General features: G+C 39.2%; 2 protein-coding genes across 2 annotated transcripts in view; one reads left to right on the forward strand and one right to left on the reverse strand.

Annotated features, from left to right (window-relative positions):
• The first annotated feature begins 196 nt into the window (after positions 1–196).
• The window catches only part of LOC149968234 (solute carrier family 22 member 6-like), a 29,547-nt gene continuing 4,978 nt past the window's right edge, over positions 197–24,765 (forward strand). Inside the window, exon 1 of the mRNA XM_090167725.1 lies at positions 197–246. The gene's annotated coding sequence lies outside the window, so the exon portion shown is untranslated. The remainder of the gene's footprint in view (positions 247–24,765) is intronic.
• Positions 11,837–16,190, reverse strand: LOC149968235 (uncharacterized). The gene is made up of 7 exons (XM_090155973.1): positions 16,145–16,190; positions 15,280–16,081; positions 15,177–15,234; positions 13,693–14,849; positions 13,260–13,631; positions 12,639–13,193; positions 11,837–12,554 (listed from the first exon to the last, which is right to left on the reverse strand). The coding sequence occupies exons 1-7, from the start codon at positions 16,188–16,190 to the stop codon at positions 11,837–11,839; spliced, it is 3,708 nt and encodes a 1,235-aa protein (XP_090012099.1).

Raw genomic sequence — 24,765 nt, forward strand, 5'->3', positions numbered from 1 at the left:
AAGAAAAATTGCCAGTTTCAACTCGATCAAGTTAAGCGATAATTTTCACAGTGATTTCCATATTTTAGGAGCAAAAATCAACGTAAGTCATCTGTTGATATAAAATGGAAATTAACTCAAACCATGTTCACATTTCCATGTTACTTCTCAGAATTTACAAAACGGCAAGAAAAAAAGGAATTCACTGTTAATGTTGTTCAAAACACGCTGTATTGGATTCAAAACATTAATTCTTCTTTATGCTTGGTAAGTTGGGTCAATAATGTTTTAAACTTAGAACCAAATTTTACGTATACTATACATTCAGTTGTTTTACTTAACCAAGTTTGTTTCCATCATTGCTATGGCGCTACAGACTTGGTTTTGCACCCAAAATGTGGGCGGTACCATCTTATACATTTAAATTGGTATTTTCTAAATGGCCAAGCGGAAGGTGGATTTATTGCGCCTAGCTTATGTGACCTTCGCGAATTGAATATTCTTTCAATATAAATCAGTATTTCATTTCGCACAATAATAGCATTGAGAAATCGTTTCGACTTTATTGGGAATACGTCATTTTACGGTATACAATGGGTTTTTCAGACACAATAGTCGATAATTGTGTATTTAATATTTTAAATCTGCAAGCAATCTTCATCCTTTTATACTCAAACAAGAGATCACGGTATTATAATCATATTGCTATATTGAACGAACTTGGAATGTATTTTTCCAAATCAGTTCTTACAATCACAGTTAGGTGAGTTATAAAGGCGGATATAGTTATGGACGGCAACGACAGCGCAAAAAGTGTCGACACAGAACTAGATGGGGCTTAAATACCTGCAATCCTGACTACAAACGGGGTTTTATTTTTAATTTTCACGGAAAATTAGCATGGAAAACGATTTTTTAAAATAAGCAAAAATAACCTTTTGTCTACCAAAATAGTGGAATCACCGAATTAGGTAGAATCTTCGTTGGAGACTGCAGATATGCTGTTCATTTTTAAGTAGCTTATAAAGGTTTCAGGTCTCAAGTTTCAGCCACGCTTATAGGCTAAAGTCTGCCGGTCTTTTAGAACCACGGTATCCTGAGTTCCAGTCTCCTCTGGGCCTAGGAACTATGGTCTCAAGATCTCCAATTTCCGTCAGGCCATGCCACTATGATTTATAAACCCGTTTTTGTGGCCAAAACTGTAGATGGCAATTATAAATTTTTGAAATCTAAAGTTTTCTTTATACGCCACCTAGCGGACAAGTTAGCCTTGTGTTACTTTTTTGAGCAAATCAAGCATCGAAATCAGTTATGAATTAGTTCCATATCTTATATAAAAAATGTCATAGCATTATGTCATTTACTTTTGAAGTTATCGAAAAAAGCCACTGAAAAATGCACCAAGTCCTCCATTTTCGTTTGGGTTTAACTTGCGAACCCGTGATATTACTATAATATTTTGAAAAAAACTTTTTGCGATTTTTGACGTAGTAGCGGCAATTGGTTTTAATTTTCAGTAAAACAATTTCTGGTAAATAGCACCGATAAAGCCAGAAATTGGGCTATTTTTGGGCTAGAAACCAAAATAGTTGGCGAAAGGTTGAAGCATAAAAATTAAGAACCGTATTGTCCTAAATACGGATAAATGACCAAAATTTTTCACTTACATCATTGTTAAAGATATATATGTGAACTCGCGACGAAACTACTAAGATGTTAAACTAAACTCAAAATTAAGTTCCCGTCGTTTTTTCAAATGATGAATATTTTTCTTTGTTTTTTTTTAAATAAATGTACACTTTAAAATTTTCGTTTTTTATGAAATTTGACATAAGTTATCCAAAAAATACAAAATTGCATTTTTTTAGTCTCATTCATCACTTTCATACATAATAGTTTACTTATGCATTGTCCTTTCTGAGATCATCTAAACATGTTACAAAATCGTGCATTTTCCAGTGGTTTTTGTTCGACAACTTCAAAAGTAAATGACATAATGCAATGACATTTTTTATATAAGATTTCGATGTTTGATTTGCTCAAAAAAGGAACACAAGGCTAACTTGTCCGCTAGGTGGCGTATAAAGATAATTTTAGATTTCAAAAATTTCTAATTTTATAACGAAACTAATTTTATAAAAATAAAGAGTTTTGGCCACAAAAACGGTTTTAATTGCTGCCTCCAGTCTCTTCAGCCCTTTGGAAGTTGTGGTTTCTAGGGCTCCAGTCTTTGCTGGAACTTGGGAGTTGCGTTTTCCAGGGCTCCAGTTTCCACAGCCCCTTGGGAATTGTGGTCTCTAGGACTGCAATCTCAACTGGGCCTTGGCAACTGCAATCTCCCTTGCTGAGGTTCCGTTGGAATTTGGGATCTAGGTTCTCGCATTTTCCTATCTTCAGTCTCAAGAGAGCTTTTCCAAAATTCTTCTGACGCCACTAGACAGAGCCCACGTTTTTGGCACGAAACAGTTTATTCGTTATCCCAGAGATAACGTATTAATTCATACTATGAATTTAATTTTAATCAATCCGGTAATTCGCTATTAAATATCAATAAACATAATTTTGTCGCGAAACATACTCTTGTTATTGCTCATAATTGGCTTAAAATATGTTCTACCATTTCCTACTTAGTTCCGTTAAACTTTTCTTTGGAAATTTTCGTTTTGGCTATTTTCAAAACAACATTTCAAGCTTCGTTTATACTAAAAATATTAAAAGTAGGACCCCGTGTAATTTAAAGTTATAAAACTATTTTTTATATTTAAATAAAAGCTTTGCGTTAAGATATTTTCTGAAGTTTTAAGAAATTTTTACTTTTATATATTTTTCTTGATTTACTTGATTTTTGCAACTAAGGTACGTAAGACAGACGAAAATTGATAAAGCTATTTAATGAAGCGAGTATTATGTTTAATATTATTTTTTCGGGGTAAACAAACTGAAAAGAAAATAGCTAGATTTTTAGACTGCGCACTATTTAGAAATTTGTCACATTTCACTATGAAATCTGTAATTTATTTCTTCCAATGTCATTTCCATTGAATTGGGAATAATACTGCTAGAATTACAATAACGATTTCGGTTGCCATGGTTACGCGGGACCTGTTCTGATAAGACTGTACGAAATTCATCTTTATAATTAGGCGGTAGTGCCATCTATATTTTGTAAAGTTGTATGGCTAAAAATAAATAATTATTAGCTAACTCACCGTAGCTTGAGTTAAAAAGGATCGTGTTGACAGAATAAAATTATTTTTAAACAACTTCAAAGGTTTGTTTGTTACGAGTAATCATACATTTCAATTTCGCGTCAGATTCGCGAAAAAATTAAATTGCAATATAGTTGCCACCACTAGAGACAGATGCCGCCAAGGTAGAACGATATAGTTGATAAAGTCTCCATATTGAAAGAAATTGGTCCCGCGCCAGCCAGATTTAGTTGTACCTCTATTTATTCCCAACTCAATGGCCATTTCAATAACGAGAGTTAAGTATCATGAGAGATAAGTGAGGCGTTCTACCGATAAGGGGCACCTGCGGGCGGGTGAAACGGGCCCCTATAGGGGCCCCCCTTTTGCGGCAATATTCGGCGGGGTCAAAAGGTTAGCTGATTTACGAGGTCAATAGGTTATCTGCCCCTATGGACACGATGCAAACAATAAATAAGAGTGAAACAGGCCCCTGTAGGGGCCCCATTTTGCGTACATTTTCGGCGGGGTCAAAAGGTTAGGTCAAAAGGTTAGATGATTTACGATGTTATAACCCATAAAACCCAGGTGCTAACCCATTATAGGTCAATAGGTTATCTGCCCCTATGGTGGTGACACGATGTTATGCAAACAGCCGGCCCGTCATAGTTAATAGCTGGAGGCACCCCATTTTAGGTCAAAAGGTTAGCTGATTTACGATGTTATAACCCCTAAAACCCAGGTGTTAACCCATTTTAGGTCAATAGGTTATCTGCCCCTATGGCGGTGACACGATGTTATGCAAACAGCCTACCCGTCATAGTTAATGTCGGGCACAATTCGAGTTGGTTTTCGCCGACAAACACTTTCGGGCCCCTAAGGGTAGCGTAAAATAGCGGGCGGTCATCGGTAAAAGTGTTTTGGAAAAAAAGAGAAGAGTGTATACAAATTATAAGGTTTTATTAAGATATTTTTCGAGTACAGGCTGTATAATACGATTTACATTGAAAATACGTCTTTGGAAATGTATTTTATTTATATCAGGGTAATTACGTCGATCTTCGTAGGGTATATACCAAAGTTCACTCAAAGGGTTGAAACGAACCATCTGAAATTAGCGTTTTTACGAGCATTTTCATTAAATGTTCTACCTCGAGGCGTTTGATGGTAAGAGTTACGTTGTCGCCGGGTCCCTCGGGGGTGGTTGTGGTTCCGCCGGAGATGTATTTTTCGGATGGCGGGATATCTTGGCCCTCCAAAGCGGCGGGTGACGGACAGTTGGGATAAAATTTGTCGTGTTCCGTTTGGGGTACGTCGCCGGTTTCCCAACTGCCTAACTGTCCGTGGCAGAGGTAGCATTCGACTATGCCGTCCGAGTCTACGGCGAAAAGTCCGGCGTGGGCCAAGTCTTCCTTGTTCACGTGTACGTTGTCCCATTGCTTGAACGTTTCTAGCCGACCGGTTACGGTGGTGAGATCCTCGTGACTAGCCATCCCGATTCTCTTTGAGCTACGGAATAATATTTCTGGGTCTAAACCCCAAAATGACGTAATCTATAAAAATGACATAATTTAAAAATGACTCACTAAAGATGACGTAATCTACACCATGAAACGTAAAGATTACGTAGATGCGTTGCGGTTTTCATAAGCCAGCCGCTATGGGAAAGAGGAAGATGTCTCCGCTTAGGCTACCAAAGAAATGCGGGATATGCTCGGAAATATACCGGTCCGTGAGAGGTTTCAAACAACATTTAATGACACATTTATCTTGTAATACAATGAAAGAAGATTCGGATCTGGCGTGTGATTGTGATGCGAGTGAATCGCTCCATTACACAGAGGCCGAGGAAATGTCAGATGATAAAATTATCGATTATCTTAACGAACTTATTGGGACATGTAAAAAGCGCGGTGCCACAATGGAATCAACCGAACCAACTACATCTAACCTGCCAGCCGAATTAAAAATGCCGACTGAAAAGGAAATGGCTGCTCTGATTTATTTTCAAGAATATTGTAAAACTAATCAAATTCATAATATTAAAACCGCTGTAAAGAAAATGTGAATAAACGTTTTTATATTGAATACATTGTTATTTTTAAAGGTGACCGTATAAAATAATTTTTACATTGATAAATTGACACTTAATATTTTTAAAATACGTTTATAATATTTTTCTACCGTGGGCGAATGAATGGACACAATGAACTATTAATTACGTAATCTAAAAAAAATGACGCGAGCAATGAGAAATAACGAGTCGGATTTATAAGATAATAAAAAATATTTATTTTATAAGATGATATATTACAAAAATTATTTTTCTTTTACGAGTCAAAAAAATATTATAGTGTGATACAAAAAAAATTAAAATGGACATCGTAATTGACTGTCTATTTCAGCGAGGTTCTGGGTAATCCATTCGGCGAAAAGTAGACTTCGTTCCAAAGAACACGGTTGTCGGGTGTTTAGAGTGTGATGTCGGAATAGCCAATTCACTGGTGGGGGGGGGGGGGAAGTCAAAGTCTACAAAGGCCATTCTCGCCATGCCACCGACACGATACTGAGGGTTTAGTTAGGAATAAAAACGGGGTATAGTCGCGCGACGGGAATTTATACTCCGTTTATGATGACGTAACAGGTTGTTAAATTTTCTAGTGGCCATTATATCATTGTTGACGTCTCTTCGTGAAAAACCCTTAAAGAAGCTTTGGTGACTTCTACGTTTTGATCGGTGACGTATATAAATCACGCAATAATGTCCGCAAATGACGCTCGTTGTCGATTGAAGTCGCCGCTTGGTGGGCGTGATTTTTCTCGAATTTTGTTTTAAAAAAAGTTTAATGGCTGGCAAAATGGGCCGTAGCGCCAAAGAGTCAAAATACCAAGCCCGTTTTAATTTATCAAGGTAAATCGCGACCCAATGGCTGCCGGGTTCATCGTGGGGGTCCAGATTTACAACCAGTGACGCTGGAAAACTATTAATCTTATCGGGTAGACAATCCGAAGCGAATACGCCCATAAAATTGCGCGTACGTCTCAAAATGTTTAAAATCTCGGATCCGCGCATAATTACACGTTTTCAATAGAAACGTTACGATCTTTGTCTACGCTAAAGCTGGCTTGAAATTCGGCGAAAACTACGCAGCTTAACGTTTGCGGGACTGGTTTAGCGAACGAAAGCTCCAAACGCATCTGTCCCTGTCTGGAGGGGTTCCAATAATGACTCTCACCCGCGCTATGGTCGTTTGAAATGTCGAAGACGTAAAAAGCGTAGCCCCCGGCATAATCTCCCCGGGAAATATCGATCCCGGTGTTTCTATAATGAATTCCGCTACCCGTGAATAAAGTATGATAGGCTTGAATATATTGTCCCGCGTCGTAGTTTGGCGTAATAGGTTTCGAATCCACACCGTCAGAATCCACGTAAAGAGCTAAACTCGATAAATCTTGATGTTCGAAAGCGTACGGGTTTTTTGCCAGGGTTCCATTGTAGGCTTCGTGATCCACCAGCGCGACAATCAAGCGAACCGGGAGGGTACCCAAATATACGTTGGGAATAACTGTGTTTCGGATATTCGAGTTGATGGTGAATATTTTTGTTTCGGTGCGTGTAAAAGCGTACTTTGCTGCTGCTCGTGACAAGGCGTTTTCGTGAGCGATAAGTATTTTGGGTGCAATTTGTATTCGACGTACCAACAAGCTCGCGTCCGTAATGATAATTTTATAGTCAACCCCGGGCTTCGGCGTACCCATTAACGCAAAACTCGCTTTACTTCGCGATAGTTTAATACGTAAATCTACGCCATTAATTAAATATTTTTCGACATTGAGCGCGTCAAGAAACAGCGGACCAATTAAATCTATTTCTTTCGACTGATCCGTGAATCCTTTCCGCTGTTTAAAACCCTCGTTGGCAGTGACCGAATTCATTTCGCCGGGGGTATCCTTGTACCACAGCGCGCCTGTTAAATGGGACGCTTTGGCACCCTTGTCAAAATTTAACAAAGTTTCAATGTACGCCCGATAAGCGTACGAACAAGCTGACGGAGACAGTAAGGTTCCGTTAAGGTAAACTTCCGCGTGATTAAATAGCGTGTGCAAAAAATTGTTACACCCCCCTACAACATCCGACGGTAATAAACTTTTGCCCGCGTCATCGGCGACGATTTTAGCTTTAACAAGTAGGTACGTAAGCGGTAAATCAATATACTCGTGCCCGCTTCCAGGAATATTAAACTCGATGGTATCGCCTCGCAGCGACGAGATGGGTTTGAAGGTGGTCCATTTTCCTCCCTCAATTGACGTTTGGATAGGCGCGGATTGAAAAATATCAAGTTCACTTTTTAACGCTTCGCAATGACCCATAATTTTAGGAGAAAATATCAACGACCTTTCTAGCTCGTTTCCTGCCTACTAATGATTTTTTTCCACCGCGTTTTGGTCTTTTCTTAATTGTTTTAGTTTTGCGTTTACGTTTCCCAGTCCCGTATTGTTGTTTGAGATCATCGTACTTTTCTGTGAGGCGCCGTTTGGTAGCTTCACGTATGGATGACCCCGTCGAGACATCAGCCAAAACTTGTTTTCCCGTGGAGAGGGCTTGGCCCCCCAAAAATTTCGCCCCCCGTAAAAGAAACGGTTTCGCTAGCTTGTACAAGCCGGAGAAGAAACTCCCAAACCCGCTTCCGAATTGCCCGTGCCCCCGCTGATACGGCGATCCCACGTATACGTCGGGAATAGCGCCACCCGCCTGAGTGGCATAATATTGAGCGTACGGGCACGCTACGCAGCGTCTTTTTTCAAGAACGTGTCTTAAGGGCATCTTGGACGCAAATGAAGTTTTACTGTTAGATTGCCAAACTCAAAAGGAGCTGGTTTCCCATAAACATCGCGTAGATCTATTTGGATAGTATCAAAGTATTTCTTCTCAATGGGCACGTAATGCGGCGAAATGTATGTTTTCTCGATATGAGTACCAAATCGGGCTGATTCGTCAACCGCTATTATTCTTAACAATTTGACGAGCGACGAGCCCACCACTTGATCAGCGACGATATCGGAATAAACGAAGATTTGGGGCGGAATGTGGAAATTTAAGCGAGCCGGGTTCTCGCTTCTGCCCGCGATAGTTTTAGTTCTTTCAAATCCTAGCGTGTTGCTCAGTCCGTCACTCATAAATACGCCATAGGGGGTAATATTTTTTCCAACCAGCGCCACGTGTCCGTTCAGCGGATCGTGGGTAAGACACACATTAGCGGCGGTGCATAGCGCGGTGTCGTTTACTACTTTAAGTAAATGGTCTATACTCAAGTAATGCCCCGGAGGGATTTCTCGCATCGTCCCGACCATTTTAGGGTCAGACTGTCCCCCATGTTGGGCGGGATTAACGCGGAAATAGACGTAATTGTCATAGGGCAACACGTTGTAAAACGAAAAGGGATACAATATTTCCACCAACGCAACTTCCCACCCCCCCTTTAATTCGATAGGTTCGGGTAATTTTATCGTGAAACAGGCTACCGTATTATTCGGAAATATCTCGAGATTTGAATTACTGGGTATCGTTAGGTAAAAGGCTTCGGACATCTTTAGCAGAAACCCAAGAATTGAATGTAGCCGGATACCCTAACCAAGAAACGAAATATTCGACTTTACCCTTTGAGCGTCGCTTCTTTAATACTTTGTCAATTGTATATTCTTCCGGTTTTATAACTCGTTGAATTTCTTTGAAATAAAAATATCCCGTGATGGGTTCGTCAGCCAAATCAACGAGCTTAAATTGAAGAGGTCTTTTAGTATTCTTGAAAACAACTTTAAATATTTCGGCGCTCCAATTTTGATCGCTGTATCCTTTTAAAAACGGTCTGGCAGTTCGGGTAATCCTTACGTAATCGCCGACTTTGATACGGCATTTTCGGGGCTTGAGGGCGGCGGGCTGAGACTGCCCTGGTTTGTAAATATTTCTATAAACTTGAAGAATATTTTTGTCGTTTACATCGAAGGGAGCCATTTTAATTGCAGTATGATAACTGGCGTTATACGAATGAATTAAATTGGGCAGCTCGTCGAGATAGCGTCGCGTGTTTTTATGAGTAAAAAAACGATACATGCGCTGTTTCAGGGTCCTATTAAAACGCTCTACCATCGCGGCTTTAACATCGCTATTTTCGGAATGGTAATGTCTAATGCCCTCCTCTTTTAGGAGTTTTAAAACAGTCGAATTAACGTACTCCAACCCACGGTCGAACTGTATAGCGCGGGGCTTGCCCCGCTCTTTAAAAATTATTTTCAGGGCGCGGGCAACCTCCGCGCCGGTCTTACGTTTTAGGGGGACGGCAAATGCCACTCTCGAAAAGCAATCTATACAAGTAAGAATAAATGTGTATCCGGAATTGTCGCTCGCTAAAGACCGCATATCTGCCAAATCAGTCTGATAGAGGTCTAGTCTGTTTCCCACACGAATCTTTCGTCGTTGGAATTTTCGAATAACTGGTCTATGTAACGTATAGGCGTCGTGAGTTTGCAAAAACGTTTCAACATTCTCCCGAGATATTCCGAGCTCTTTGACAGAATCGTATAATTTTTCAACACCCCCGTAGCTAGCTGGATTACGAGAATCGAAATATATTTTTTCGAGTCTAGTCGTTACGTTTATCGGTAACTCTCCCATTTCAAAATTTTGGCACTCGGCGTTTTTTTTTTACGTAAACGGTTCTTAATAGTAGGCGACCAAAGTTTCGGTGACTGTCGAGGTGTCGCGAAAGAATTAGGCCCGACAGCTGACGGCAAAGTTTTCTTTCGTTTGGAGGAGGCGAGCGAAAGATGGGGGCCCGGGGGGGCGGAAGCTGTTACGAACGAAGTAGACGGTAATGGGGTGGTGGTGGGGAAGGCTTGAGGGGTGATTTTCCGTAGTTTACCCACCAGGTTATTAAATTTTGACCAACTCTGGGGTCTCGGCGCGTGGGGGCTTATTAGATAATATACTAAATCAACAATATCAGAATCCGTTTGTATTTCACCGTCTAATAAAATCTGCCCCTGGCTGTCCCACCGCAGTCGACCGCTGTCCGAAATCAAATGATTAAATATAGCTCGGGCGCTCGCTCTGTATCCTAGCGGGAACAGATTGACTAATGTTTCGTAACTGGGCGTATCGTTATTTTCAATCGGTTTATTTCGAGCGTGCTTTTTTAATAGCATCTCTTCGTATATCTTCCACTTGGTCCTGTCATCGAGCGCTTCGCTTTTTAAAATATCCGCCATTTCCGTGTCAATATCCGGTTTGAGTTGTTGATGGGGTGGCGTAATCGGCGCTAAAGTCATCTTTTTCGAGTACCTTAACATTTTTTATGTTCAACCTGTTAGGGCTCCCACGAGCGACGACACAATAGGCAGAAGAAACGAGAAAAATCCGGCACCTTTTTGATTTAATAATATTCGTTTTTTAGTTTGCCAGCCCAATTTTTTCTGCGCAATTTTGCGTAACGTTTTACGGTGTATTTTTAATCGTAGTTTTTGCCGCGTGGTTAGACGTATATTCCCGATAAGAGTATTATACACGCAATCAGATATTGCTTCGATCAACTCTTTATTGGCGTTAATTAAAATATTACGTCTCTTAACGCCCTTTAATTTGCCGATCGATTCGAGCAGATGTTTTTGCGACCTGACTCGTCGAGACATTGTACATCGAATGAATTCGACTCGCTGGGGGGGTGTGTGGTAACTAACCACCCTCGGAAAAGTATTATTTCGGAATGTATACCGAGACTTGCTCGCCTGGGAAAATATTAGTTCTGATCCGATGTGAGTCGGGGCAATCTTTCTGAAGGTCGATCAATACGTAAGAGTTTGGTTCCTTAGTCGCGTCAGAAATCGCTTCGATAACAAAGTTGGAATTATCAGGGGCCATTTGGCGCGCCAAGCAATTAATCTGTGTTTTGTCCCGTACATTTTTCGTTAAAAGTATGTAGTGCGCATTGAGGGAAATTTCGCGACACCCGCGACCCTGATGAAATAAATTTTGACTTATGTAGATAAAGCTAACATTACGATGATGCGAGACTTTGGTGAACAATTGGGCAACTTCTCCCTTTTGGCCCGCCCCCATTAAATCGTCTAAAACCGCCAGTATCCGTTTCGAGCCGTCAAATAAGTCAGGATCGGGTAAACCCTTATGAAATATAACGTTATATTTTTTAAGTTTATCGTATCCTGGCTGATCCTCGCCGTAAAACCAGTGGATTTCTTCAATTTGAGGTTCAAACATTTGTTTTAAATGTTTAATCAGTTTTTCTACGAAATATGTCTTACCACTTTGGCTAGGCCCGCAAAGTATGATGTTACAACTGTGATAAAAAGGGTACATTATCACCGCGTAGCTGAAACCAGAATGAAATAAAATGGACATTTTGTTTTATATATAATATTTTTATTTTTGACAATAACAAAAAAAAAGGTTTTCCCGTGACACACCCCCTTGCCACGTGGAAAGCGGCCGGCGCGCTAGAGACACACCCCCCTCGTGACCCCCGACGCGCGCGGATAGCGGATCGAGAGAGAGAACGCGCGCGCCTCTCTCTCTCTCTCGAACGCCGAGACGGCGACTCGCGGAGACCGGCGCCTCTCGACCCGCGGCTCGCCCGCATAAGAGCGAAGGTTTTTTTTTAAGCGCGTATTTTATATCCGAATGGAACTGTTCGGTAATTCGATAAAACCCGAACTTTATCCATTACGGGCCGATACGCTTTTTCCAAGTCGACGCTAACGAGCGTATGATCCGGAAGTCGACGGATTTGTTTGGGCAGAGGCACGGCAAACGCCGCCGGTATTTCAGTTTCTTCGTCAGTCACTCCTAGCATAGTTTTTAAATTTTCGCCGTTAATGATATGCTGATTACCGACATTAATTCGAAATCCTTTCACTTTCGTAACGTTAAATTTTTCGCCAGTATCCGGATTTTTCACCCAAAACGAGTAATTTTTTGGCCCGCCATACGCGGCTTCGTAAATAAACGAATTCTTTCCATAACCGGATAACTCGCTGACCATATCGCCCAAATAATGGCCCGTAGTTATAAGGGGTTGTTTCGAGACGTACTGGAGGGCGTCAGTGTCCAAATATAACGCGTTCTCTCCGACTATTTCAAGATATTTTAATAAAACTAATCTCGCTTGACAGGTTGTATAAGCGGCAATTACGCAATTTGTATGTTTTAGAGGGATTTCCGCTTCCTTGATGGGGGCTGATTTCACTAGAAGAGTCGTATCGTTGACTGTCAAAACCGATTTTACGTTGATTTCAGGATTTGATAGCAGTTCAAAGAACACTTTGGGTTCGCGAACGATTTCAGTTTTGGTCACAATGGATCGCTGACCGAGTTTTCTGGAAAAAAAAAGTTTTAATATCTATCACGCTACCCAATATGATTTATAACCCCAATGGGGGGGTAATAAAATCCATACAGACCCCCACATGGAATTCAGCATTAATTTCGAGATGGCTCGAAGACCTTCGTTTTTGGAGACTTTGGTAGGGTCCAATTTGACCCCTTCATGACGTTCGAAAGCCGCAATGTATTCAGCCTGGGCTTCGGGGGTCTGACAATCTGACGGCCAGCCGCTCGCCTCCACCTTGGTTTTTAGGAAACAGTCAACGTAATCTCGAAAAATCCCTCCACTGTCCGTTGCAGGATCGTATTGCGTCACCGTGTATGACCAGGCCTCAATTTTTTTTGTAATTTTGTATCCGCGATTTACCGCCCATCTTAATTCGTCGATTACCCAAACGCCTTTAAGCATTCTTTCGTCGTCAGAATGCTCGCAGTCACCCTGATACCGTAAATCGGCACACGTCCGGCATAGGGTAAACGTTAACTTTTTGTTAACGGTCCGATACGGAAGAATAGGATGGAATAAATTGGTTGGCGGGAGCACGTTACATAACAATAATCCCTCAAAATCGTCAATGGCTGGAATATCGCTACCGAGCAGAATTGTCGGATGACCAACGGGGACTTTGCCACTATAAAAAGGAAAACACACTTAAATATTTGTTTTCGTTATATATATATATTTTTCGATATAATACCGTTTGTTTATAAAAGGGTACAGGCTGCAAATGTCCACGTAGAATATTTTATCGTCGGTCCCTTCAACGTTACAGTACGTTCGTAAGGCTGATACTCTGCCCCCGAAAAAAGCGGCTCGCGGGTCTAAACGTTCAGTTAAAGTTTCCGAAAAATTAGAATTTTTTAAAAATTCATTTATGGCTGGATTTTGTTGTTTTTCCAAAATCCAATCGCACCCCCATTGTTGAATGACGGTATAACCCATTTCTTTAAGTTTATTGGTTGTCCGCATCGTGTTGGAAAATCGTGTATTAAGGGTATCGCTCGCGTTAGCGTATAATGGCTGGTTCCTATTTACAGAGTCCCCGAAGCAAGTCCTACAACCGTGATACCTTTAATGAAAAAAAACCTGTTTATATTTTGTCTCTTCGAACTTTTTAAAATAATACTTACCAACAGCCCTGATATTGTAGAGCGTTTTTCTCACCGATTAGACCATCAATTTTAATTTTTCCAGCACGCGGTTCTCGACCATTCAGCGTTGACACGATGGTAACATTCCGGACATGCGCTTCCCAAGCCAGCCATTCTAAAGCCTCGGTGGATTGAGGCTCGGATAACCGATACAAATTAGCCGGTATTATGCCAATCGTTTCTGGCTCCAAAAATTTTTTCCTTAGCACGTAACTACACACTGACGCGATAGTCACGCCCACGCTAAACGGATTAACTTCGCACAAGTCTTGAAATAGTTTCATAAACTTTAAACAACCCTTAGCTAATATGTGGGTATCTCTAGAACAATAGAGTTTTAACGTTTCGAGGTAATTAAATCCCGAACTCTTTTCGGATTCGAGAGCGTACCATTTGTTAAAACTTTCGCGGTCTTTCGCCGTGAAATATTGGGCCCCGTAAGCTTCCAAGGGGGGCAGCGAGTTCTCCGAGACGTAGTTTGTTTGTTCGGGTTTGTAAATGTCAAAATTATTATCAACTACGTTGAATAGAAAATGAGGGAAAAAATCTTTCGTATATTCGCGACCCAGCTCGAACGTATCCGCGAATTTCGACAGAGGAATGGGTATATAATTATACGAATCCGATAGAGTTAAATTGTGTAGTTTCAGTTGCAAGATGCGAGTTCCATTTATTATCGGATCGGGCTCAAACGAGTCGGCACTCTCCATTATAACTTGTAATAGGAGTTGCGTATCATAATTACTGGCATTATGTCCCAGCGCGGTCACTCTTCTTATCCGAGCCAGTGTTCTTAAATATTCGAAAAAGTTTCGCGCGGAATCTGAACCCAGAAATTGTCTTTGGCGAACGCCGCAAAATCTGCATGCTACGTCGGGGGTATCAACGCACGATCCACAATAAGTTTCCGACACGCATAAAATGGGTTGATGAATATAACAGTTTTTCTTATCGGGGTGCCGTTTGGTTTGGATAGTCTCAAAATCGTAAAATATCCACATTTGCGTGGGCTGACCGTTGGAATCGAAACGGGGTAACGGGCGTCGCGGGTCTTTTATTACTTGGATGTAACATTGATGTCCCGAGGGGGAAAACTTACGACAAACTGTACAATACTGTTCGGTACAAGAATGCAGCTGGCCGTCGCGTTTAGTCAAATCGATTAGAATCGAACATTCCGTGCAATGAAATAAATTTTGACATAATGATAATTTATCGCCGGTTAATTTTATTTTATGATGAGCGTAGCAATCGACACCCGTAAACTTACGTAAACAGTCGGGACATTTTATTATATCTCCGATACATTTTAGGGCCCTGCAGCACGCGAAACAATAGTCTGAACACGCGTGGGTGCTATCTTGTCTGTACCCCTCTAGACACTTTGAACAAAATTTTGCTTTCCCGAATAAGGGAGCCAGCTTTTTAACTAGATTGAAATGCGCCCCCTCGTTTAAAAGTACAATACGTTTTCTGTCCATACCTCCCCGCACTCTAGAATCGTACACCAAGGTCGGCCAGCTGTTTTTAATTTGATAGATTAAAATATCGTATTCTTTGAGATACGTTCTAAATTTTCTAATCGACTCGGGCGACGCGCATTCTTTATTAGGTCGGACACCCGATTTGGAGCATAGGAGGAGCGCCTCGGCTCGCTGAGCCACATTGTTTTCTTTGGTATGCGACAAAGTTTCATAGACCGTTTTTAGTCTTTTGTTTTCGGGCTCGTTCTGATATTTACACAGCGCCACACCGACGCAAAGAGCTCTAGCGAGACAGATTGAGTCGCTGTTCGCAATACGGACAATTGCTTGTCTATTCCTAGAAAACATGGCAAATGTCTCTAGTCGTTTCCGTTTTGCACAGCCACCGCCTTGGGGTAACCGGACAATGGAAAAAGTTAAATTAACGGGTGCCAGGAAAAACGCTTCTTCCTCATCTGAATATATAGATTCGGATACCTCGTCGAGAAGGGCCTCGATATCAATTTGGTCACGTCTCCTAAATGAAATGGTTATATCGGGATGCGCCGCACCCAGCGCCGAACTACGGATTACTAGTTGTACCATGTCAGCGGGACTTACATCGCGTAATACCCTTTCAGTGACCCTGGCAAGCCCTTCCGCTATATTATTAGATATTTCAGCTTCCAATTCAATTCCCGTCATATTGAAGTTCGGGAACTGTTTTTCATTCTGACCCAAAATTACGCAATTCGGGTCCTCAAATTCAATATACCCTACAATGGGGAAATTTCCCTCCTCCTCCCCGTAACCGCTTTGGTTAAGTAGGTCGTTGAAATAGTCGTCCACCATTTCGGCGGATTCACGGGGTTCAGCATCATCGACCGGGACAATTTCAGGGGCGTCTATAAAAATAAATATATATTTTAATTTCTTAGATATTTTTCGGTACGAGAAAAAAAACTTACTCTTCAGGTAGTCCAACACAGGTTCGTCATATTCGGCACCCAACATGGCATCCCACTCGAGTTCGTTTAATTCTTTTTCCCGCTTATTATATCTAGCTTCAATAATTTCGCCTAACCGAGGCGGTAATGCTTGATTAAATAATCGGAGTTCGGCTACCGTTTGGCACGCTTCTGGAACGTGGGTGATAGCTTGAACAGTTTCAAAAATTTCAATAACCGTCAAAATTAATTTAAAACTCAGACGGCTAAAGATTGCGGGTAACTTATTTGGTGCAAACCCCGGCTCTAAATTTAAAAATAAACATATTCCGTAATAAAATTGCAGTAGTTGCGGTACGGACCAGGGTCTATTTACCTCCAAATCGTCTAGAAACCAACATAAGCTTTCGCTATCCATTTTTTCTAGGTGCTAAGAAAACGACTTCCAACTAGAGAATTCCGCTGATTAGTGAAGTTTCTTTGGCCGATAGGGCTCTATTTATACGTATCTTTTGAGGCTGTATAAAAATAATATCACGTCGTTAAGTCGAAACTCTATTATATAAAACTCGATTGTTTTCTAAAAGATGAGCCCCAATGTTTTTTAAGCCTATTAAATTTAAGGATGGATCAAGGGCTACTTTAATGATAGCCCCATAAATTTGGTGGTTGTTCATCCTTTTATCGCTGACAATAGTTGTTTTTCAAAAGAGCCGCCCGAAAACTCTTTTGACTATTTTGACAAAGCTGGGTGAATATACGAAAAAAAACTTTTTGACTGTGTCCTTCTTGTTCTCCGAGCGGCCCCAATTTTTTTACGAGCCGCTATTTTATTAGACACCAAACCCTTAGGGTGGAATCCTTTGGGGGCCACGCCGCTCGAGTCTTAATTGAACAATGTAGGCCCCTACGGTCTTTTTCTTTGAAGGGAAAATTGTTTAGGGGCTCTTTTTTTGTGTCAACCCTAACCTTTTTTACGATGCAAATTAAGACCCACGCGCGACTCCTGAATTTAACTTGACGCGTCAAATCGGGTATTGTTAAAATAGTGTGCACCGAAATGTTTATAAAAAGCGATTGTTTTCACAGCTGTTTTTAAGCGTCGAAGGATGGTCATGGTTATATACTCAAATACTTTTTAAAAAAAGACGTTTCAAAGTGTTAGATATTTTTTGGGGACAAACGTTTTGTCGAAAAATGGTTATAAATGAATGTTGTTGCGCGTAGAATTTTATGTAGCCCCATAAACTATGTGGAATAGATCCTCTTAATTATTGTATATATTTTTTTTCATTTCTCGTTTGTATTTTTCATTTGTAAATAATTCCTTTCTATATATTAGTTATTTGTCAATATTTCTTTTTGTATATTTTAGTCATTTGTTTATTTTAGTCATTTGTTTATTTTAATACTTTGTATGTCATTTGGTTTTTTATAAAATATATAACGTTTAAATCCCTTTTTTGGTTTATTGATAAATTTAGTTTAACGATAACTTCCGGTATGGAAGGTTCTATCCCCGCCTCTCCCGTTAGTCGGCTTATCGCGAACAATCCTAAAAACGCATTACTAATCGCGTTGATTTTACTTTTAATGGGACTTGTAGAATTTCTATCTCTTTGGTTTACCAATATGGCCGTCGCTATACACATAACACCGCAAAATTTGACTAATCGCGTGAGTCATTGAGTCAACCCATTACATCATCCTGATTACGTCACCAAATTATTATCGCTATATATAAGACATTCACCCTCGTCATCCATCGGCAGTACACTACAAACCGTTTCTCGAGCATCATGTCTAAACGAAGCTGTGTAGATAACGTTCCTGGGCCCACTAAAATGTCTAAATTTGATCCGACTCAGCGGAAAGTTAACCCTCGGTATTCACTTTCATCCGAGCTTTTCGTTACTACGGGTTTTACGTCTGAGCTCGATATATCTGTAGCTCTATGCAATAAAATCACACACCAGGTCTTTGAAATGTCTTCGCGCGCCTGGGATGATTTATACGGCCACTGGGAACAAATAAATGATCCACAAAGGCTGCCCTTTCGATCACCGTTCCCGTTATCAGACGCGCTAGTGACCGCCGCCATGTCTGACCAAAAAGAATTAACCTTGCAAAGCACGATATCCGAAGCGTCGGTCGTAATCAAAGCGCCGGAAACTCGAGAATTGGACCGACTCAAATATTTCATTAATTCGCACATTCAACTCCTTAAAGTGAACCAAAAACTCTTTGAATTAATGGGTTACGTTATAACCGATAATTATCGTAAAATTTACGAAATATTGTATAAAGAACCATGTGCACCCAACAATTTATTTCTATCGGATGAACATGAAAGGTATGATACCGTTGTCCGCTACGCGTCCAATTACGTAACAGCATTTAAAATTATTGACGATTTTAAAGAAACAGTGGCCAACCAAAATATGTTTTGTGTATTTAACTTTTACAATTTGTTTAATATGGTATCTACACACCATAAATATATTAAAAATAAATTGTTTTATCTTTAAACGTTTTCATCCGCTTAATGTACTGTAACTTTGAATATCTAAATAAAACCTTATAATTTGTATACACTCTGCTCTTTTTTTCCAAAACACTTTTACCGATGACCGCCCGCTATTTTACGCTACCCTTAGGGGCCCGAAAGTGTTTGTCGGCGAAAACCAACTCGAATTGTGCCCGACATTAACTATGACGGGTAGGCTGTTTGCATAACATCGTTTCACCGCCATAGGGGCAGATAACCTATTGACCTAAAATGGGTTAACACCTGGGTTTTATGGGTTATAACATCGTAAATCAGCTAACCTTTTGACCTAAAATGGGGTGCCTCCAGCTATTAACTATGACGGGCCGGCTGTTTGCATAACATCGTGTCACCACCATAGGGGGAGATAACCTATTGACCTATAATGGGTTAGCACCTGGGTTTTATGGGTTATAACATCGTAAATCATCTAACCTTTTGACCTAACCTTTTGACCCCGCCGAAAATGTACGCAAAATGGGGCCCCTACAGGGGCCTGTTTCACTCTTATTTATTGTTTGCATCGTGTCCATAGGGGCAGATAACCTATTGACCTCGTAAATCAGCTAACCTTTTGACCCCGCCGAATATTGCCGCAAAAGGGGGGCCCCTATAGGGGCCCGTTTCCCCCGCCCGCAGGTGCCCCTTATCGGTAGAACGCCTCACTTATCTCTATCATGATTATAGCAATATGGAAGTAAAATAGCACCCTTTAGAAAAGGAGTCAGCAGTAGTGTGAAAAGGCGGGTTTTAGCAGGCGCGAAATTTGAATGCTATGTAAAGATTGTATTTTCCGATTAACCTATCATGTTGTTGGCAGCCATTTTGTTATATCACATATCTAACATTTAATTGGTAGCCTTTTTGAATTTTTCTTATTTAACTAGTCTAGGGTTGGCAGTCATTTTGTTTTCTGACTTTAGACTAGATGTCATTTTTTCTGACGTGTCTAGCCTTCGGTTGATGGCCAATTATTCTTTTCTGTTGGGAACCTGGCAACCCTGCTACATTTTCTATAGTTCGGATTTTTTTAGCCCCCATTCACACTGTAGGCAATACGCAATAAAAACAAGTTACAAACCTTTCAATGGATTTTATTCGAGAACTTTGTTTACAAGGTAATAGGTAATAATAGACATTCATTGAGTTGGGTAGTATACAACACAATGAGAACAAATGATAAACGCAAAGAATAGTGTGAAAATATTACAAGGACATCAACATTTTATGAATGGAAAACAAATTTATACAATACATAATAGTTAATAATCATAGTTTTTCCTACAAATAAAATTTTGCTTTAAGCATTCAAGATAATTACTTTTATTTATTTTTTTAAAATATATCAACTTACCAAAGAATGCATTATTCATAAGTTTTAAAAAGGATTTGCTAAATTAATCCTTTGCTTGAGTATTGAATTCTATATATTTCTTAATCTATGGGGTTTGGTTGAATTTTAAACCTTTGTGTATTTTAGTAAGGCGAAGACCAAGCGATAAGTATAATTTTAAATTTCTGTAGTGGTTAATTTAGTTTTTCCTTTGTTCTAAAGTTGGTATTAGCTTTGGTTGATTCTCCAAAAATGTTGCGTTCATAATCTGCAATTGTTTTAAAGAATACGCAGATAGTTCATCCTGTTTAAAGCACTTTCTAACAGGAGCGAGATGATATTCGTCGTGTCAATCGTGAATTTCCTGAGGGTACTGCTAATCAACTTGCAGAATATAACCTTCTGGGCTATCATCCTCGAATTTTATTACATCAAACGAGACTATTTATTCTTCATTCATCCACTGGGATCCTTCAGTAGGCATATGCTGACTCATCGCCCACGCGCTTAAAGATTATTCCCGTCACAATTCATTAGACAAGAACTTGGTTTTGAGGAATCATAGTTTTCCATGTATCTGTTATTCGCCTCCGTGTAACGCAAAGAAATCATTGAAATACTTCCCTTAATGCCGTCCTCAATGAATAGAAAAAGTCAGCTAGGCTAATACCCAAGGCACCACCTTAGGCCTAAGTCATCATGCGACTTTTGAAGCCCTTAATCCAGATCAATGTCAGTCAAAAGCTCCAGCTTCACACCAGTCATCAATAGACACGCTTGCCAAGCTAATCCTGGGGCCAAGGCTGGATTAACCATTAAACGAGATAAGCAATTGCTTAGGGCAACAAGAGGATTGGGGGCAACAAATAGTTTATATTAAACACAATTCCCAAAATTACAAAGTCAAAATTTAAGAAAATAGAGAAATTTATATTCTCGAACATTGGCAACACTGTCTTCCAGGTTGAAGTTCGATTAGTGTAGATTTAATTATCAACTTTTTTGAGTTAATGACAAAAATTCAATACAGGGTTAGTCATTTCTAAAACTATAATATAATTTTACTGTTAATTATGGTTTTCATTATTCCGTAGGGGCCCAGGGGGAATCAAAATGTTTAAAGTGATTAGGACAGCGAAAGGGATTAATCCGCCCTTGCCTGGGGCACTGTACACAAATCAGGGATCTAGACTATAGTAATGCATACTCAGACTCCTAAAGCTTTCGAAGACGTCAGCGAGCAGAAGAGTATCAGTCAGTACGTAGAGATTTTGGTAGCCCCCAAGACTATTCAAGTTAAATTAATCCAAGATTAATTGGGCGTAGTCATAGTCCTCTTGAGCTTACTATTTCAAGTTCTTTTTGAATTAGGATACTGCTTAATCGACCAATATGTGTCGATTTAGTATTCTTGACGTCAGCAAAACCTGAATGTATGAGTTTCAATATAATGAGATAATGAGATGCTATAATATGGATCAAAAGCAAAAGCAAAGCTGTTTTTTACAGACACTGACTTACTTTGTTATCTGACTGACACTAATGATATTTACAATGACATAGCAACGTCTACCGATCTTTATGATTTTTCAGACTATCCTAAAGAGCATATGCTTTTCAGTGAAAATAACTAAAAACAACTCCGATTTATGAAAGATGAATTTTGTGGCAGACTTGGCCTCTCTTTCGTTGGTCTTAAACCAAAAATGTTTTCGCTGCCGAGTGAGGGTGGAGATAAGAATACTGCCAATGGTGTTGATAAACATTTTGTCAAGAAACATATAAACACAACTCTTATCGGGAATGTTTATTTACGCCACGTATAACGTTAGCGAACACAAATAAAATAGTTTCACAAAATCATAAGCTATATATTACAAATAGTACTAAAATCACGTTAAGCCCTTTTGAAAGTAAGAGATATGTTATAGGTGGGATTAAAACACTTGTATTTGGTTATTACCGTTATGCATCATTCAATAATAATGAATACATTTTTAGGCTTTTGCAATGTAGTTGAAAAGAAACTTTAGCCACTAACAATCACTACCAGCAGTATACTAAAACATTTTTATTCTGTTTGCTTTAGTCTCTCGGAAAATGATCGGATAACGATTCTTCTCCCTCCAACTGATTTAGGGTGTACCCATTTTTGTACCCTCAGTACCCCGTTTCTGAACAAATTACCCTATGTTGGACCAGATTACCCTATTTTAGACCAAAGTACCCAAATACAGGACTAACTTGCTTCCACATAATGTTAAATCCCCATTGAGAATCCCTAAAAGACTTGTTGTACTCGAATGGGGTACATGATTCTTTCACAATGGCTTTGGAGAAGAGAGTGTCTATGACTAAATTTATTATGTATTGTATAAATTTGTTTTCCGTTCATAAAATGTTGATGTTCTTGTAATATTTTCAACCTATTCTTTGCGTTTATCAATTGTGCTCATTGTATTGTATACTACCCAACTCAATGAATGTCTAATGTAAACAAAGTTCTTGAATAAAATTCATTGAAAGGTTTATAACTTGTTTTTTTTGCGCATTGCCTACAATGCGACTGGAAAATGTGGCAGGGTTGCCAGGTTTCCAACAGAAAAACCGAATTGACCATCAACCGAGGGCTAGACACGTCAGAAGAAAATTTCATCTAGTCAAAAGTCTGAAAACAAAAGGACTGCCAACCCTAGTCTAGGTAAATAAGAAAATGGAAAAAAAGCCACCAATTAAATGTTAGATATGTGATAAAACAAAATGGCTACCAACCACATGATAGGTTCATCGTAAAATACAATTTTTACATAGCATTCAAATTTCGCGCGATCATTGTTATCATATTACCTGCCAAAACCCGCCTTTTTACACTACTCTTAGCCATCAGACATTGTTAACGGTAATAGTAAGTGTAGGGAGCTGCTGGCTCGCGTGGCATGAAGGGCTTGCCACCACCCTCCTACGCATTGTAACCCGGCCTTCTGAATTAGGCCTAAGGTGGTGCCTAGGAGTAGAGGATACTCATATTTAAACCATTTTTTCCAAGATGGCCGTCAAGATGGCCGCCAAAATGACCCCGAAATTTTTTCCAAAAACCAGTTTTTGACCTTGGAAAAAGTCAACAAAATATTTTTGTTTTCAATCTCAAATTTGATCTTGAAGATGACCTTTGACCTCGACGCTTGACCCCTGACCACAACCTCTAAGCTTCGGTCTATCACCCCAACAAGTTTGGACACGATCGGACAAGCTCGGACCGAGATATCGGCAGTAATATTTGACCCCCCGACTTAATACTTAACCTGAATTATATTACAGAATTAATAATTATTCCTAAAGGGAATATTGTTAAATTTTTAAAACTAGGTCGAACTTAGACTATAAAATCTCAATGTAGAGAATTATTACCAGGAGAACTCTAAAACTATGCTGACTGATGATTTCTATCTAAAACCTGTAGTGTCTTTGCCACGATCGTTAAAATTTATCTCTCTTCGAGTAGTAAGAACGTATAATCTGTTTAAAAAACAAACTATTTGTATAGAATTCGAAGAACGTTGTTTAAAAACTGTATTTCTAGAATCTAAAACAGTAATCGAACAATATGGCTCAATTAAGTTTAAATGCCCCTTTTTTAAATATTCATTTAAGTTAAATCCCTTATTTTTGTCGCACCCTACGGATCGCGAATTGAACAATCGCAAAACTTTTGTTCTTTTTCTGTGCATGATAAAAGTTTCAAATGTTATCGTCCAGGAATTGTGTACGATAATTTATTATTCCATTGTAGGGTAATGTTATTCGGTTGGTTTAGCTACGAAATTCTTCAATTATCTAGCAAATATATGCAGATATTTTGTAATACTAGTCAAATTTCGTGGTGGAATCACAAGAATTTAAAACAGTTTGAGTCTGAACTTCACGTGTTAGATCAAATTCCACATGTTGGCACTGTACAACATAAAGTTAGATCTGTTTTAATTAATTCAGACATTCTCGAACTGTATACTTCCGAAGCGATTAAGACCAAAAACAGTGTTTTTATTCGTGCGATGGTAGAGCAGCAAGAAAAAGTTAAAGAATTCTTGTGGTAAATATTTTTTAGATATATTCGTTTTTAATAGATTAATTTATTTATATTTATAAATTCTAGCCCGAATTTCCAACCCGACATGTCGTTTTGTACCGAAGAGGAAAAATATCTTCTACGAATTGATGTAATTATAATTATTTTTAATTATATATTTATAATGTTTTTAACATTGTGTTTTTTATATTTTTAGCCTTCAAATTATTTATACCCCCTTCTTTAATTCTTTATTATTTATTAATTTAATTTGTTAGATTATATTTTAGTTTTATTTGTAGTGTTTCTTGTGTTGTTAAGTGTTTAAAAAATATATTGTTTGAAATATAAAAGTTATTAAATAATATAATAACTAATTGTGTTTTTGATTACTTTACTAAAACTAGCATTGTTTTAAAATAATAAAACTATTAAAATATTTGCGAAAAAAATGAAAAAAACATATTTATATTAATATAAATTTTAAAGTATTTTGGGTGGGGCCGAAACTTGTCAAGGCTATAAAGCGAAGGTCGCGAATTCGTTTCCCCATCTCGCAATTAACTAATTAGCATTTTAAATGGCTAAAAAATGAAAAAAATAAAAAAACGATATCAAAAGTAAATAAGTTGAAGTAGTCGGGGGATCAAATATTACTGCCGATATCTCGGTCCGAGCTTGTCCGTTCGTGTCCA

This window comes from Leiobunum rupestre, chromosome 1 (assembly GCF_980474605.1).
Source record: "Leiobunum rupestre chromosome 1, qqLeiRupe1.1.hap1, whole genome shotgun sequence".
Taxonomy (NCBI): domain Eukaryota; kingdom Metazoa; phylum Arthropoda; class Arachnida; order Opiliones; family Sclerosomatidae; genus Leiobunum; species Leiobunum rupestre.